At 36.0% G+C, this 18,525-nt stretch overlaps 1 protein-coding gene across 1 annotated transcript in view; it reads left to right on the top strand.

Moving 5' to 3' along the window:
* The window catches only part of LOC131072124 (small ribosomal subunit protein uS8my), a 121,340-nt gene that overhangs the window by 56,309 nt on the left and 46,506 nt on the right, over window positions 1-18,525 (top strand). The window contains exon 2 of the mRNA XM_058008185.2: window positions 11,769-11,929. Within this exon, the coding sequence (XP_057864168.1) occupies window positions 11,769-11,929 (161 nt within the window). The remainder of the gene's footprint in view (window positions 1-11,768; window positions 11,930-18,525) is intronic.

Here is an 18,525-nt window from a genome sequence, read left to right as displayed (position 1 = left end):
ACATACACAACTGCTTTACGTGGCTGTAACTGTGCTTTACGTGATTGTAACTGTTCTGGCAGGTTCATAACCATAAACAACTGCTTTACATGGTTGTAACTTGTATTAATTTCATATACAACTGTATCGAAACATATTTTATGTTCAAGTGTAATATGTATCAACCGTATATTGTTTAAACAACCACTAATTATAAGTAAAAGGAAAACAGTTCCATTCGATTAACTGCTTTGGACTTATATCCTGTACTTCATCGAACTAGAGAAAAATCTTGAATGAGCAAAGAAAATGTTGCCTTGCAGAACTGAGACATCACATAGATGCCTGAAAGATCAAATCAACGCATAGACAGAGAAAGATCATTCATGAGAAGCAGAAAGTTCATACTAAATCCATTTCTCTTAATCGATTAAAAATCTGTAATTTGCCTGATTCCTAATGCAATGATTATCAAACAAATGACTTGTCTTGTTATGTTCACAAACAGGTCAATGTTACTATTCATAGACGAATGAAGAATGCTTCCAGAAACACAAACAGAATGTTTTGCTGAAGAAACAAAGATGCTGAGGGTTCAGTGTAATGATTTCCTTGTTCGAAATGATAAGACACTGCTGTGTCTTGAGCACTGGACATCCGGGATCGTGTCATGTTAGCCCGTGGACAAAAATAGTAACCAGTTCCATTCTTGGCAATTGGAGACTCTAGTTCATTGAATGATCCCCTGTATTGATCTTGACAAATATGTGTAAAGAATGTGTGAAGTGACTGACATCAATGACAAATATGCCAACACATGTATGGCTTTTTGAAACAAGAAGATAAGATTCAACATTTAACCATGGGGCAAGGCTTGGTGAGTACTTACACATAGTGAATATTGAAGGCATTAAAGATGCAGGTTAGGTAACTCAGGCTATTTTCAAACTCTTTTGTTTCACGAACTTTATGGGTGAGATTAGTTTGAATGGTGAGTCAAAAAATGTGGCCTTTTTTTGACTAGAGGAATACAAATGGTTTTATTTCCCATTGGATGAAAATGAGGGACATGTTGGTGTGTTTTTTATGCATGCGCAACTAAGAATAAAATACCTAGAGATATCCTATTCTCTCTTGATCAAAATCTTCTATGTGCTAAATAGATGGACCGTATGATCACAAAGATGACTCCAAGGTTCTAGATATATGCGGATAGTCTCAGTTGGTTCGTTGTGATATGCTAGTAATCTCAAGGGGACTTACACATGTTCGAGGAGTTGATTGATCTAAAGATTCTAATGATTCCTTGACTTAACTTTTTTTTTGAAACGATTTTTCAATAAGCTCTATTTCAATCCTACTTCATCTAGACTTGGGAAAAAAAGGGGCAAAAAATGAAGGTTTAGGAAGACAATTCTAACCATAAGCTATTCCTATGAACTCAGGAGACTGAAATTGCAAACGTGGAATTTAAAACCAATTCTTGCTTCACCAAATTCAACAACTACACAAGAACGGTGTTATCTTCTAAGAAATTCAAAAGATTTTCATATTACTCATATTCACCAACATTTTGAACAATGAATAAAGCAATAGAAGTTAAGTTTTCATTTACTGGTTTAGGCTAACTTTGCAAAATAATTGAAAATCATTCAATTATAAAAAGTATGAACACAACATTCCACATTGCAACTTTATCAAATCCTTCATTCTATCTAACAACTTGGAAATAAAACCTATTCTAATGAGAGCAAAGAAACCACACTAACTTGCAAAAGTAGACAAATATTCACCAACAATTGAACAATGAATTATGTCTTTAGCACTTAAGAAGTATCAGTACAACAATTTCTCCAAAATCTCTCATATCCCATACAAATGAAATGAAGAGGGTTTATATAGGCACCTTTATTACAAATCAATGACCTAGATTGATTTAAGATCAATGACCAAGATTAAACAACAAACCTAATTAGTGCAAACTAGCATAGTTATCCAAAATGAATCAATGAAAAATAAAAAACGAATAGATCTAGCTTTCTTCTAGAAGCAGGCATCCCTTATCCTTTTCCTTGGCAGCAAATTCGATGAACCTAGTCATTATGGGGCCCACCTCTTCCATTGGGACACTTGGCAGAATGTAAATTTTGTACTCCATCAAATCCATGTCATCTTCACACGTGGCAAAGGTAGCTATCCAATCAACTTCCAGCTTTCGAAAATCATATTCAATGGACATGAAAGTGGATGCCTTGCTGAAATGTTGCTTTTGGATCAAATTTGCAGAAGTGAAAAAGTTGTTCTAAACCTTTGCCTTCAAGTTCTCCACATCCAAGTCCTTGTCTCGAACCGTTTCTTGGTCACGCACATCGACAACTATGATGAAGACCTTGTCTTAAATAGATTCGATTGTTTCCTCTATTTTGGCACCATCACTCTTCATTGTCTCCAAAAATTCCCCTCTAGCCACCAAGGCGTGATACCATGTATTGAAGTCATATGATGTTTCGGCACCAATTGCATTTCCATTGACCAAATCATGCTCAGGAATTTCTTTTAGCACCTTCAAACATGGAATTGTCTTTTCTTGGGTAACTTGGAAATCTTCCCAGAATTCAGCTATGCTTTGGATTCTATACATGACTGAAGAGACTCGACCATAGACCTGTGCCAATTCTTCCATGAATTTGATGGCTTTGTTTGCAACTTCTTCAATCCATTCCTTGGCCTCCTGGGCTGCCATCTTCATTCCTCCAAAAATTTTAATTGACTCTTGTTGAAGAATCAAAGGTAGAGTGACTGCTGCCTCTTCTCTGCTTATATGATTTACCAAATGTTGGATATAACCCTTCAGTTGTTCATTCTCTTTCTTAAGTTTGTTTTTCTTTTCTACTTCTTTCCTTAGCCTTTCTTTGATGGCGTTGACTGAATCATCTAACTCCCAGACTTCTTGTTCTTTTGTAGTAGGACCTATGTCCACAGTCATTAATCCATATTCTCCGAGAGCAATGTCTTCTTTGGATTTGTCAAACTTTGGAACAACCACTTGATCTGAATGAGATCTTGTGCCCTCCTAATGAATTAAGGAATATGTCTTTGCCTTCTTCTTTTCCACAGGCCGGTTGAATCTGGCTAAGAATTATGTTGAGTTGTCCACTGGTTGTACTTCTACAATAGCTTTCTTTTTCATTCTTTGCAATAACCAACTTGGTATTGTTGGTTGTTCAATGCCATCATCTTCTTTGTTTTCTTCATTTCCTTCACTTTCCTCAATTCCCTTGAGTGTAGAAATCATTCCTTTTTGAAAACCTCCTTCCAAACTATCCACTTCAATATTTTCCAACTCCACGTCCATTGTTGTTACTGGATTTTCAAGGCCATCAGGAATAATTTGCTGTTGAATTGGCTCTTCATTTGGTTCTTCACAAATGGGAGAAGGAATTTCCATCTCAACCTACTGATTATCTGCAACTGGATCTTTGCCCTTGCTTGTGGATGAGCCAACTTCTTCAACCAAAGAAGTGTTGGTAGAGGAAGATGCTTTATTTGTTTTTTGCTTCTTTCTTCATGAACTTTTTGCTGTATCTTTTTTTCTCTTGTAATTTCCACTTCTTGGCTTCTTCGTATTGTGTTATTTCATCCTCTTCAGAAGAATAGGAATTCAAGTTTCCCATCAAATCATAGGGGAAGGGGATGTTCTTCTCCCTTAGCTTGTGAACATGCTGGTCCACCCACCACCTAGTGAATTTGATGACTAGTCTCATTAATGTATCCAAATCTAAAAGTTCAGGTTCAGACCAATCTGTTGCAGGAAGTGGTTTATCTTTTTCTTCTTCATGGTGTGGCTGAGTGAAATTCCATCATCTTCTAGCTAATTTGGTATGGGGAAAAGTTAAAGTGTTTTGATCATGCTGACTGGTATTTTGGACCACATTCATCTTACTTCATATTCATCATCCGCATTGGCCCAAAAATCCTCAAGATCAACCCCGTGTTTGTATTTTCTTCCATTTATCATTCTAATATGATGATGGGGATCAAAGCTGGATGTTGATTGGTAGAAGGAGAAAGGATACCTTTGCATCTCCATATTCGCCTTATTAGCTGTTTGTGCTAATGGACATGATTCTAACATTTTCCCAATGAAAAGGGGAAAGGAAATTCTTGTCTTCTTCTTGGCCCTTAGGATTTTCTCAAATGCATCCAACTGCCTAATGACTTCCCGTGGTGCCATTTTGTTTGTTGGATATCTTGGAAGTTTGTATGGACATCTCGTGAATCCTTGGACTCTCTGATATGTGAATCTAGGGAATTGAATATACCAAGACCTGAACTTGCTTATCAAATCCTTTGCTTCTTGTGTCAATCTTTGACGAGTGCCTCCTTGAAGTGTTTTGGTGATGTATATAAGAAATGCATCATTAACTCTTTTGAAATGGGATTTTTCCTACATATGTAATTGCGGATAGCAATCATATGCCTTGAATTGACCATCTTTGTTTCCCACAATTCCTTTGCAAATCAATCCCTTATATCTGTAACACCATGCCAATATGTAAATGACATAGGAACTCATATAAAAAGACTTTGTTCCAAGTTTCTTAGCTGCTCATCAATGTTGTTACTGATTATTCTTGCCCAATTCATCATTTTGACACCAATAGTGATTTCAACAATGAAGTGATACATTCAGGGCTTGAACGAAGAAGCTGGGGGACTTCCCATGACCCTGTTGAGCAGTAGAACGAAGTCTCCATATTCTTCAATGAAATCAGTCCGAAAAAGTTTCTTAGGGACTTTGGTGTAATGAGGTCTTGGTTTAAGCAGCCATTGTTTGTTAATTACTTCAGTGCAAGAGATAGGATCAGCTTGAAAAATTGCTAAGGCTTCCTCCTTGGTTTTTTCTACATAGTTGAGTGGTAATTGGGAATGCCAAATGCCTCTTTGATGGCTTCCTCTCCAAGGTAGGCCAGTACTCCACCATCAAGTGCCACAATTTGTCTTTCCTTAGTGTTGTAATGCTTTGCACATTCTACCATCAGTTCATTGCACTGCATAGCTGGAGGGAATCCAACTATGTGAACAATGCCATTTCGCATCATTTTGCGTGCAAGTGGTGAGGGAAGGCAATCATGAAGCCTGTACATCCTTTTCTTGAAATCCTTGAGGTCAACATGGTCGAGGTCGGTATCACCAACTTTCTTTCACTTTGTTTGAATCTTGGAATGCAGCTTTGGCCCTTTGTTGTTGAACGTCATCTGCACTTTTTGAGAAAATCCTCTTTGTGTTGACATCTACTACCTGAAAAATATGGAAAATTACTAAGTTAGAAAATAGGGTTGATGTTTAGTTGACGGAATTTGGAAGGATAATTCTGATTTTTCCTCATAAATTCTTAAAATTGGACTGAAAATCAGACTGAAAAATGAAAATCAGAGTTAGTAAAACCTTGGAAATTATGAAACTAAGTCTAATTATGAATCTAGGAATAATCAGACAGAAATTCAGAAAATTTTTCAGACTTGGAAAATTCTGGAAATTGTGAAACTAAGTCTGATTTATGAAATTTCTGCCTTCAAAATTGTAAAAAGCACAAAAAAGCAACACTGTTCCTTGATGAAATTGGAAGAATTTGTGGTGGAAAATCTTTGTGCAGGTCTGAGAATCAGAAATTCAGACTGAGAGAGGGAATTTTGAAGTGTGAATGATTCTAAAAATCTGCGTTCGAAATGTTTATAAACCTGAAATCTTGAAGAAATTCTTCAAAGAATTGCTTCCAGCTTGGCCTGATTTCTTCCTTAAATTGCCTTGCACCTGAAATTCCCTTTAAAAATCTACCTTTCCATTTGAAAGAATTTCTTTTGTGACCTCCAATTCTCAATTCTGAGAAGCAACTTGTGAATGAATGAATGACAATGTCTATGTTTATAGAGAGCTCAATCTGTGCCTTGCTTTGTTTTTTTGTTTTAACGAGTTTTACTTAAAATGAATCAAGTCTTGTTTTGGGCTTCAAATCGAACATCTCCTTGTTTTTTGTTTGTTTTAAATCTCATGGCAATTTCTTCTTTGCCATATTCTAGAAGCCTTCTTTCGTGAGTGAGCTTCACCTTGTTTAATCTGTTTGCTTTCATTTACCTCAACTTCCATCTCTTCACTTAGGCGAATTTCTTTGTGTTTAGCCTTTTGCTTTATTCACCTTGTCATCAATACTTAGGCAAATTCTTTCTAATTCCGCACTTTCTTTAATTGTTTTTCAAACTCTTCTCTCTTTCACTTATGCAAATTTCTTTGTGCTTTATCTTTTTTTGTTTTAATCCTTTTACCTCCAACACTTGGGCGAATTTTGTTCTTGCCTTTGACTTTATTCACCTTGTCATCAATACTTAGCCAAATTCTTTTTAATTTCACACTTGCTTTAATTGTTTTTCAAACTCTTTTCTCTTTCACTAATGTGAATTTCTTTGTGCTTTATCTTTTATTGTTTTAATCCTTTTACCTCCAACACTTAGGCTAATTTTGTTCTTTCCTTTGACTTAGGCGATTTTTGTTCTTTCCTTTGACTTTTGCTTTTCTTGCTTTAATCCATTTCAACTTAAACCAAATTTTCCTTCTCAACTTGGGCGAATTTCTGTCCTTGCTTTACTTTCTTTAATCCTTGCCAAAACTTTCCTTTGTCCACCAAGGGCGGACTTTGCTAGCACTTGAGGAATATTTCCCTCACCTTGGGCGGACTTGCTATGGTCTTGAGGATTTTTTTCATGTCCCAAGGTGGACTTGGCATGAGGTTGAGGAACTTTTCCACGTCCCAAGATGGACTTTGCTTGAGCACAAGGAATTTTATGCTTCCCTAGGGCAGACTTTGCCTTAACTTAGGAATTCTTCCAATCTCCCTATGTGAAATTCATCATGGATTGGAAATTTCGCTTGAATGTCATCACACGTAGCCAAAATTCTGATCTTTTCTCCTTTCACAGTTCCAACACTTAACAACCATTTTTCTCACCCATTCCTAGGGCGGACTTCATGCTGCGTGGAGGAAGTTTTCCATGTCCCAAGGCGGACTTTGCATGTGCTCAAGGAACTTTACCTACACCTTGGGCAGGCTTCATAGCTGATCAGGAAATTTCCCCCTTGTTTAGGCGATCTTCATTGCTAGTCAAGGAATCTTCTTCATTTGCAAGGCTGATTGAACACTTGACCAAGGAGATTTCTTGGTTTACAAGGCTGATTTAGCATTTGGATAAGAAAATTTCCTTGAGAACTTCACCTTGACTTACCACTTTCTTGCAATCTACCAACACTTAGCCATATTTTCTTTCATCCTCCATAGGCGGACTTCACCTTGCTTTGGAAATTTACCACTGAGCCATATTTTCTTTCATCCTCCATAGGCGGACTTCACCTTGCTTTGGAAATTTACCATCTTGGAGGGTGGAGTTCATGTTCCATTAAGAATTTTCTTCACCAAGCATGGCGGACTTTGCTTGCTCCCAAGGAAGTTTACCTACACCTTGGGCTGACTTTGATGCGGGACAAGGAAGATTCATACCTCCCAAGGCGAACTTCATGTGTTGACAGGGAACTTTCCTCATGCCTTGGGCGGACTTTGCTTGAAACAAGAAATTCTTCTATGGATGGGCATACTTCATGATTTTGACAAGGAATTCCTTGTTTCAGTTCCAAACTTAATAACTTTTGTGATCTTCAACTAGCTTTTTGAAAATGTCCTTTGGATTTGACAGTGATTCCAAACCTGGCTTATTCTGGATGAACTCTCATTTCTCCTGACCTATTGACCACTTGTGACCCCAGAAAAAGCAAAAAGAAACTTTCTATTTTTAGGAAAAAAGCAGACCAAAAAAAGCAGGTTCCCAAATTAGCCCCAAATTGCCAAAAACAAAACTTTCTAAATTTAGAAAAAAACAAAAAAGCAAAATTTCCCAAAATTAGGAAGTTGTCAGAATTGATCTTGGGAAATTGTAATTTTACTCCTTCGACCTGTCTGAGCCCATTTGTAGCATCAAAACACACTTTCGACCATTCCTTCACTTCACTGATTTTGGTGACTCCAAATTTCGAAAAAAATTGACTCATTTCTGAGACTAGAGATCGGAGACAAAACCCTAACCTAAAAAGCAAAAGCAAGGGGGTTACCATTTGCAATGGGGCGTTGTGTGATTACGTCACAACTGAACAATAGAAAAGTATGGAATTATGTTTCATATCAGGTTTGATGTGGATTTTTAGTTGTGTTAACTCATGCTAATTATGGAATTATATTTCTAATCATGAGTAGCAATGCTCTTTTTGTTGGAGATAATGTTGTCATTGATGTCAAGAAGGAATTCGTTGTTCAAGATTGCTGGATTCATTGTCTCTGATGTCAAAGGCTTGGCTAGCATATTGTAAATGGAAGAAATCTTACAAATGAACAAGGCCAAAGGCCACTAATTGATCTCCAAAGACCAAGCAAAATCAGGTTTGAATCTTTGTTGGCAAAGAAGATTGCACCATTCCAATGCATATGGCAGCATTGGTTCTATTTCATAAATGGGCCGATCCATGAGACTATGTGAGAAGTATTCATTATATTTTAATTTGGAATGTTGATGCTGGCCGACCCACCCTTATATTAGCAACTCCCTTGATTATATGAAAATTACGAATTAATTATAAATTAACTTTGGTCGACCATACTTTGGCGCCAAAGTCAAAGCACACATAAATGTGAAGGTGAGCGATTGATAAAGTAAATAGAAACAGTGATTGAATATGATTTACAAGGCAATTATTAATAATGAACGGCAGCGAATATATTTTCCTGAAGGCAGCGATTAACATGATCTCCTAAGGCAGTGATTCATAAGGTAAATTGCAGTGATAAAGTTAAGAGGCAGCACTTGGGAATAAGACAAAACAGCAATTAGTATCAAATAAAAGGTTATGCCTTTTCATATGGATATCTCTTTTCAAAGAGGTGTAACTTTTCATTTGAATATGAAGATATGAAAAGAGAAAGAATTGAGGTGTAAAAATAAAGATATATCATATATGCACCAGAAGATTAGAGTGTGAAGAAAATAATAAAAGATCATTCAAAGGCAAATTTGCGAAGGAGAATAAGTCTGCGTGGAGATTAGAAAAAATATCTTCTGTACACCAGCAGTCTTGTGTGAAGAAAAGAATTAATATATAGTCAAGGCAGATTTGTGAGGAAGATATATATGTATATAATCAAGGCAGATTTGTGAGAAAGACTTACATAACCATCATACATTGAAGGAGCAACATCTAAGGTAAAACTTTGTTTTGGAAGTTGGTGCTTAGCTGAGGGGGTTTGTGCCTCCAGTAGGTTGGTGCTTGCAAAACTGTAAGAGAGTTCTATAAGCAATATTTTGCCGTGGTTTTCTCCCGTAAGGGCTTCCATGTAAATCTTGTGTTCTTATTGTGTTGCATAATTGTTAGATCTTATGTGAAGATGTTGTGAAATTGATATTATTGTGGTTGTTAGTTTGAAAAGGTAAAAATTGTCCTACACTGATTCACCCTCCCTCTCTTAGTATAAGCTTGTGCTCATAATTTTTACTTTGAATGTAAGTTGGGTGGCATGGTATGGATATCTGTACATTGCATACCAGTTCGTTCTAGTAGGATGGTATTCTAGTTTAAGGTTCAATCTGCCTGTACAAATGTCAAATTTAAATAATTTCATGTTTTACAATTATTATTAATGGTTTTAACACATCTCTATGTTTTCTTCCATTTATGTTACAGTTTACCTTCAAACTTCACTAATAAAAAATACTGTAAATTTTTCTAGATATTAGAAGTCAGTATTACAAAAGTCAATAGATAAGAAAAGAATTAATGTCTGCATTCAAGTACTCAAGAAGTCTATGGTGGCTACTAGTCATATTAGACAACTATTATCTATTGACAGTGATGATAATGACATTGTAATGTCTTTTAAACCAAATTGGCTTATAGGGCACTTGAAATGGTCTTTAGCTCATCCTTTTTGAAGTCTATGGTGGCTACTAGTCATATTAGATGTGATGACAAGAAGTCTTTTGGTACTTAAGTTGAACTTGTATTTATATTCCAGGTGTCTAAGCATGGTTTTAGACTTCACCGAAGAATGACCTGACTTGATCAAAATAATATGATATGAGCTAATACATTTTGTTTTAAAGCTGTAGGTTATAAAACACTTTTAGAATTGCTCAGTTTTGTTCCAAGAGGTGTCTAAGCATGGTTTTAGACTTCACCAAAGAATGACCTGACTTGATCAAAATAATATGATATGAGCTATTACATTTTGTTTTAAAGCTGTAGGTTATAGAACACTTTTAGATTTGCTCAGTTTTGTTCCAAGTCTCACGAGAGGATACTACAAGTGCACAGTTTATAATCATATAAATAATTATAATTACTAGTGTGTTGAATGTTTTCCTTATCCCAGTCCCATACCATGACTTTGCTGTTACATGTCCAATTTCTATTAGACATAGCTATAAGGGTATGATAGATATGGCTGTTTTAGTTTCACACTATGTTACCAGGTTCTGCAGTAGTCCCCCATAATGGCTCTGATCCAGTTCTGTTCCTGGTCCGGGTTTGGTACAGCCTGCAATTTGTCCAATCCTGGATGAACCCAAATGAAGGTTCATTAATCATTAATTATTTGGTGCATTGATCCGAACATACCATTATTTATTCATTTTTTATTTATATTTATTAACTGTCCTTTGCTATTCCGGAGTTGTGGTTTTGGGTTGGGAAAACCCAAATGAAGGTTCATTGATCATTAATTATTTGGTGCATTGATGGTAGGATATCATTATATAGTCATGTTTTGTTAATATTTATTGAACTGTTCTGTGTTATTTCATACAAGTTGTGATTGTGGGTCATGTTTGAAGGTGAAATGTTCTTTTGGTTTCTTTCTGTATTACTTCCCGAAAGAGTAACTCATCTAATCTTTGCAGGAGATCTGTTTATTCCAATCTACATTGATTTGGAAATTTGCAGAGCACTGTATTACAAGATCATTAGTGTTTTCACATTTTTGATCCTCATCTATACTCTGCATACCCAGCATGTATTAATGCCAATATGCTTATTTCAAAATAAGCAATAAGTTTAATATGTTTTTACATCCTCAGAATTTTTCCTTTTCCTCATAAATCAGTTGTGGGAGCATGACCAATCAGGGAGAGAGTTAACAGATCATAATGGATAAATCCTTTCTATGTTGAAAGTGTTGATTCTGAGATCAATAGAATGTCGGATGTGGGAATTATATGAATTCTTGAATTATATATATATGAACCCCAAATCGGTCCCCACACCAGGACTGCCAGATTAGGTTTCACATAATTGCTTATAAGATATCAATATTACCTTAGTTGAAGCCTTATAAACAACTATATAAATTACTTGTAATCTACTTATTATCCAAAATAAATCTGTGTATCAATCTTTTCTATGGATCCATGTATGGAAAAAATTGTCCAAAATGGATCTCTCATGGATCTGTTTTAAGATCCAGCTTGAGCATGGGGCCCTTTACTTAAATAGAAGAATTTGGGGAGGATTGATACTGGTGTCTAGTATCTGGAGAGGATAACTGCAACTATGGGCTGAGTTCCTTGGATGAACTCTTTATTAGCTTAATTTTACTTCAATTTTAATTCTACTCATGTCTTATTTATTTAGTAGTTTAATCAAATTTGCACCTATAATATAACTACTCCAGTCCATATAACGTCGTTTTATCTTTTCTGCAGGATATATTAAAGAACTTGAAGTACTTGATATTGATAGAAGAGGTAAAATTATTGTAGAACTTAATGGAAGGATCAAGGATTGCAGAGCCCTTACTTACAGACAAGATATTCAGGTTAAGGATATTGAGGATTACAGATTACGCACACTTCCTACTCGTCAGGTATGATATTATATAATGCTTCCACTTAAATATTATAATTAACTTTTGGGTTGTATTGATAGGGCAAAATCTGTCACTTGCTATTTTATTTAGATGATTGCCATCCTTGAGTAAGCTTCTTCTGGAATGTGGATAATATGACCTTTAGTAGTAACAATCATATCTGTGCTAGTCAACATTTTAGGAAATGATAAGGACAATGAGATTCCATTTTGTAATCTCTATAATTATGGACGACTTATTTGCGCCCCAAGTGTGCTCTTTTAATTGATTGCATTCATTTATGGTTAAAAGGAAGGACACAGAATTCAGTGCTCTTTCAACAAGGAATTTTCATTACTATATATCTGGCTTCAATGTAGTCAAGGAAGCTGGATGTGCAAATACTGTAACAAGTCATCCATTAATGTCGGAAGGCTTTCCAGAGGATGCATTTGACTATTGTTTATATTTATTTTGATGAATTGTTTTCTTCCTGACCATTGTCCTTTATTTCATATCTAGGTGCAACATTGATGTCAAAAACATATAGATTGATTTGGATACAGCTTTATTTTCGGGGCCTGATGTGTGATAGTACTTAATGACAATATGTTCAGCATCTTTTATTTATATATTATATTTTGTGGGATTTTGCAGCTGTGTATTAACTATTAAGTCACAACTTTGATGATTAATTGTCATAGGTAGTCATTTCTTCTATGACCTTTGTTTCATGTATATTAATATCAGTAATAATCATGCGGCAATGAGCATTCATAGAGTGTGCAAGCATCACTAAGCAATGTTAGACAAAGTTGAAGAAGATGCAACACATCAACCCAGGAACTTTCACCCCAAAGCCTTTTCTGGATTGACATAGATTTCAGTGCAGGTAATGCTTTGTAAGACTGCCTCATTTATAATCAGTATAGGATAATCTGAACACAACAGTCTTCATTTTCTTGAGTAACTGGAATTTCCATGGTCAATTTTAACTAGATATCTTACATTTTTGTCAGATTCTTTAACTGAGCAAATTAAACTATCACTTCAATAGCCATTTGTCACTAGTAATCAGTTATTTTATGATTTTTATCTAAATTATATTAGTAATAATCACAAGACAAGGGGACCAACAAAGCACACAATCACTTTTAAGCAATATTAGAACCTTAGAAAATAAAGGTGCTAATAAATCAACCAAAAGACTTTCTTCCCAAAGCCTGTTCTGGGTTGACAACTAAGTTACCGATTCGGGTATGGGTACAGATACAGAATCGTGGGTACGGCATTTTTTTTTCCCTTGGGTACGGATATGGGTACGTCCATACACACACACACATGTTCAAACATCAAAATTATAAAATCTAAACTATCACTACCATTATTACAATGATACAATCCGTACAATGTAACTTTCCTATACACAAATCCATAATTGCCAATAAATATTCATAATATCGTAAATTTAATATCATATTCATAATTTGCAAAAATGATAATATTCAACTTTCAAGTCTCAAAATTTCATGACACAATGAAAATTCATATTACAAGCCATATGGGATTTAATCTCCATATATATCTTCATCTAAAGCATCAAGCCCAAGCCCAAGCCCAAGGTCATCATTTTGTTCAAATTCAACATCATTTTAACCACAATCCATTGGAATGCCACTCCCACTAGCTACATCTCTGTCAAGTTCCACAACTGCCTCATCTATAGAGACTTGGGCAAGTTGTGCAACTGTAGCATCTAAATCAGCACGCTCAAGGGCTAGATCCCAATTCCTTGTCACACCCGCATTATATTCAGGTTTCTTATGTGACAATAGATGAAGGTTGGAGTGTATGTAGATCAAATTCATTGCTTTTTTTGCACCCAAATGATTACGCTTGACTGAGTGGATGGAGTACTCCGTTTCTGCCAGCTTAAGAACTTGCAACCTGTTAAAACATAATTATAAATTTATAAATTATGAAATAAAAATATTTTAATATGATAACATCAAATGGAATTGGAAAATGATAAAAATAAAAAATAAAAAGATACATGCTTGGGAGAGAAGTTCAATTGCAAGAGGCTGAAAGAAAATGGAGCCTTGACCATGTACACACCACCGCTCATCAATATCCATCCCATATCTAGCTTGAAGAGCTACAACATCATGATATTTTGTAGATATGAATTGGCCAAACTCCCTCAAGACTATATTTATAGTCTCGTCATTTGAATATATCTTTTTAAAGGCAGCCCTATAGCCAGTAGCAACCTTTGCATCTCTATATGGTGGCGCCGTCCTTGGTGATGCAAGCATCTCTGTGCTATAAAACTTTGGCATCAAAGCAAACGCTAAGAGATGTAAGGGGGCGGTCATCTTGTTCCAATGCTCAACCACAATTTGTTGCATAACTTTGAAAAATGTTTCCATTGGGTCATTTTCTTTTTTCTATATTATTTCTCTCATTTTCTCCACCATACAATGCATGCCATCATAAATTTCACCCAAACATGGGTGATTAGTATTAGCATACCTAATCATGCTCATGATGTGCTCAAATTCGAAACATATTCTACCCAATCCCACCATCCATCATCAAGGATCAATGCTCTTATTTTTTGAGCTCTTTTTGTGTTGGATTGCTTCCATACACTCCACAAGGAGTTGATGACCATAGCACTCAAGGCCTCTCGCACCTTCACAAGCTGTCTTAAGATGAGTGAGATGCAAATTGTGTTTCGATAACCTAACATGGCATAAAAAATGTCATATATTAACTATAAAAAATAAAAACTAAAAATTAAAAAAATAAAATTTAAATTAGTAATTACCTTCAACAACTCCAACTTGGGGAAGGTCCTGAATATGGCTTGTGACGTATGATTATTAGTCACAAACATTTGAATCTCCTCGCCCTTTGTGTACACTTATTTCATCAAATCGATTTGTGTGCCAATCTTTTGCTTGATTGAATTGAGTGAGTGGGTTGCACATGGTGTCCAAAAATTTTGACCATATATAGCTTCCACTATAGTCCCAACTGCCCTACAATTTTTAGCATTGTTTGTTATGACTTGGACAACATTTTCAGGCCCCACCATGTCAATGAATTCTATGAGGATATTGACAATGAAACTCGCATCTTTCACTTGCCCCTCACAATCCATCAGTTTCAAAGACATTGCCCCTTTAGGGCACACTTCTATAACATTGATTAATGGCCTCTTTTTACAATCTTTCCATCCATAAAAAATGATGGACACATTTGTTTCCGTCCATGTATCTTTGATGACTGTCAATTGTGTCTCTATGGATACTTTCTTCTTTGCCAATAAGGTGGTTCACACCTTTTCATACTCGGGGCAAACATAATCAAAAGGTGTAATGCAAAGGCTATGCACCATGTCTCGAAAATAAGGTGATCTAACAATGTTGAAAGGAAGCCCATTGCCATAAATGCAACGAGCAATGCTTTGATCTGCAACCTCTTTGATATCATTTTTGAAGGCAGTATCCAATGGGCCTCTTTTTCGTGAAACCATAACATTCTTTGGTTTAAAAGGTGGTGGCATTGGCATGAAAGGATGTGGGCTAGCTGGTCTTATGGAGCCACTATTACTAGAAGGCCTCTTCGAGCTTTGCTTGGCAAGAGGATGATCAGGCTTTGGTTTGCTACTTCTCTTGTTAGCTTCCACTTATTCTCTAATATATTCCATAACTAGAGCTTTTGGCAGCCCTTTGCCATCTAATCCCTTACAAAATTTTATTCCATGTCCACGGATGAAACAAAGGTGACCTTTCACTCGATAGTTTGACCTGGTATACTCTATGCCACAATGGTCACACTGCCAGAGAAAACTCCCACCACTAGACATTTGCTTGATCATTGTTGTATAATGCCAAAGTGGTGAATCGACATCAAGTTTAAAAGGGTTCTTTTGAGTTTCGGGCCTGGGCAATTGAACTAGAACTTGCACTTGCACTTCTAGCTTGAGCCATTATGTTTGAATAATGAACCTAAAATAAAAAATAGAAAACTCAACATTATTGAAAAAAATTCGGCATTATAACCCCATATTATGCATATAATGTGTAAAAAAAATTCAAAACTTATTTAAAAAAAATTGAAAAATCTTGAAAACTTGAAAAAAAATGAGATCCACTCACCTTTGATGGCTAAATTTTCCTTCTCCAACGATTCCTACGCCTTTGATGTGTGTCTCACGCCTCCGGAACCTTTACCTTTGAAGAAAAATGCATTCACCTTCAAAACTTGCTTGGAGAGAAAATGAACTTAAAAAATGCAAATAAAATGAGAAGAATGAGTGTATAGACAAAATAATTGCATCATTAGGGTGGAATTAGGGTTTTAGGAATTTTTTTAAAAAAAATTGTTTTGAAGTAAAAATGAGCACTTTTTGACCCGTGGGCCTCATTTTTGGGCACCCATGGGCTTGGGTTCCCCTGGGTTCCCCCAAGTTTGTCTTGGGTGAACTCGGCTCATACTGGGCCCAAAATTGCACTTGGCGCCAATTCTAGGGGCTCCATGAAGAATCTGGTATCTTAGGTTGACAATAATTTTAGAGAATATAATGCTTTATAAATTTTCTGTTGTGTCACAATTGTTATCATTGTGTGATAATTGCAACAAAACAATGAATTAATATCCAACTTATTAAATATTTCACTTATTTGATGTTAAACATGAATGTATGCACACCTCTCCCGCACTATTTCAATATGCTAAAAAGTACATGTATTTGTGGTCAGTGTGTTAACCATGTTCTCAGGACCATGAATGAAACATCAATTTTTTTCCTAAGATCTGTTCAACAACTTGGGCCCATACAAGCATTTTCATGGATTGATTTAGCTGCTAGCAGAAGTAATGCTCTTGGACTATGTCACACAGTTCAACAAATTCCTTTGTAAAAGTTCAAAATTTGGTGAACTTAATCAAAACCTATAAATTTGGTCAAAATTGCCCTGAAATTAATGTGGAACAGTTTTTAATATTAGGGTTTTGACGTTTATTAAAAAAGAGATTAGTTATGTCAATTAAAGTTTCGGCTAGGGTTTGTTCATTTTATTTACCATGGCTGCACTCCTTACATTAAGATTCATTGCTTGTTGCCTCTGTTGGTGTGTGTTAAAGAAGGCTGTATTTTTGCCATAATTTGATCATCATTTCACAAGGTATGGCACCAGTTTCAAAGATTTTGGCAAAGAATTTTACTGCTGGGTTTTGCACACTATGAGTTGATTGCTATCTAACGCTGTTGGCTTCTGCATTCTAGAAGTTGTATGTGATTGCTGTTTGCTGCCTTTAAAAGACACGTTTTTGTTTCTAGCAGTGCTTCTTCAATAATGTGGGGGCAGGGCCTACTCCCATTGTAGTATAAAATCAAACAATAACTAGAGATGAAAAACAAAGCTCTATATGATACTGTTGTACTAACAGCCTAAAATATAACAAGACCTACAGGTCTTCAAAGTCCAAACCCAGACAATCTGAAATGGATTTCATCTATGTTTGTGATTGACTTGTTGCACAACAATAGAAGATTGTTACACAACTACTGAAAACTGTTATACAACAACAAAACCTCATTATGCAGCAACTAAAGTCTGTTGCACAGCAACAAAAAACTTAGTGTGACATTTTGGTTGTTGCACAACATTTGAAGTTACATAGTGTTGTGACCTTTTCACACATTGCCCCATTGCTAACGGGGACCCCCTCTTTTCTTGCTTTCTGCGTGTTTAGGTTAGGGTTTTTGGCAGCTTAGTGGGCAATTTTGTGTTTCCTGCCCCGAGTCTCGGAGTTTTGGTCATTTCTAATGTCTTTTAGGGTTTTTGAAGTTATAGGATCAAGCGCGTGAAAATTGAGATTTTTAAATGATCCTAGTTTTGTCAAGTGTAGACCCTTTGGAGCGTTAATGTGTTTTTGAACGTCCTCGTCAGTGATTTTAAGTGCTAAGGTGTATTTTGACCTTTTGGAGTTGTTTTCTCACTCCTAGGAAGTTATTCAAGTTGATTTCACACTTTATCCCGATAGTTTTCCTTGTGTTATGCTCCAATTTTGATGAATTTGCCTAAGTCCAGTTGAGTTTTATTGAGTTTTGAAGCTTCCTAGTGGTTTTGAGTGGAAAAAACCATCATTTTCCAGATGAAAATCCATATTCTAAGGGTTAAAAGGTCAAAATTCCACACTAGAGGTGCTTTCCCCCTCATATTCCTGACTACCCATGGTTTTCCCCACTCAAAATCCAAATTGGACATGGATTTCCCTTGAAATCCATACTTGCCTCGATCTTCCACCACTGTGAATCCATACTAGGGTCGATTTTCCCCTGGATGCATTAAATTTTGACTAAGTGTCAGGATTTATCCTGACTACCCACGTTTTTCCACTGGGGAGTATGGATAGGATTGCGGATGACAATTGTCTTGATTCCACACCTGGGTCGATTTTCCACCAGGTCTTTTGTGACAAGTCTTGAGGATTTTTGTGCACTCTCAGTCCTGACTCAAGTCGATTGTCACAAAGAGAGATTTCTAATGTTTTGAGTCCGGATTTTCATCCAGACTAGGGTCGTTTTTCCACCAGAG

This window comes from Cryptomeria japonica, chromosome 6, assembly GCF_030272615.1.
Source record: "Cryptomeria japonica chromosome 6, Sugi_1.0, whole genome shotgun sequence".
Lineage (NCBI taxonomy): Eukaryota > Viridiplantae > Streptophyta > Pinopsida > Cupressales > Cupressaceae > Cryptomeria > Cryptomeria japonica.
Note: the sequence above shows the minus strand (reverse complement) of the source record. Positions and strands in the feature narration are given on the sequence as shown.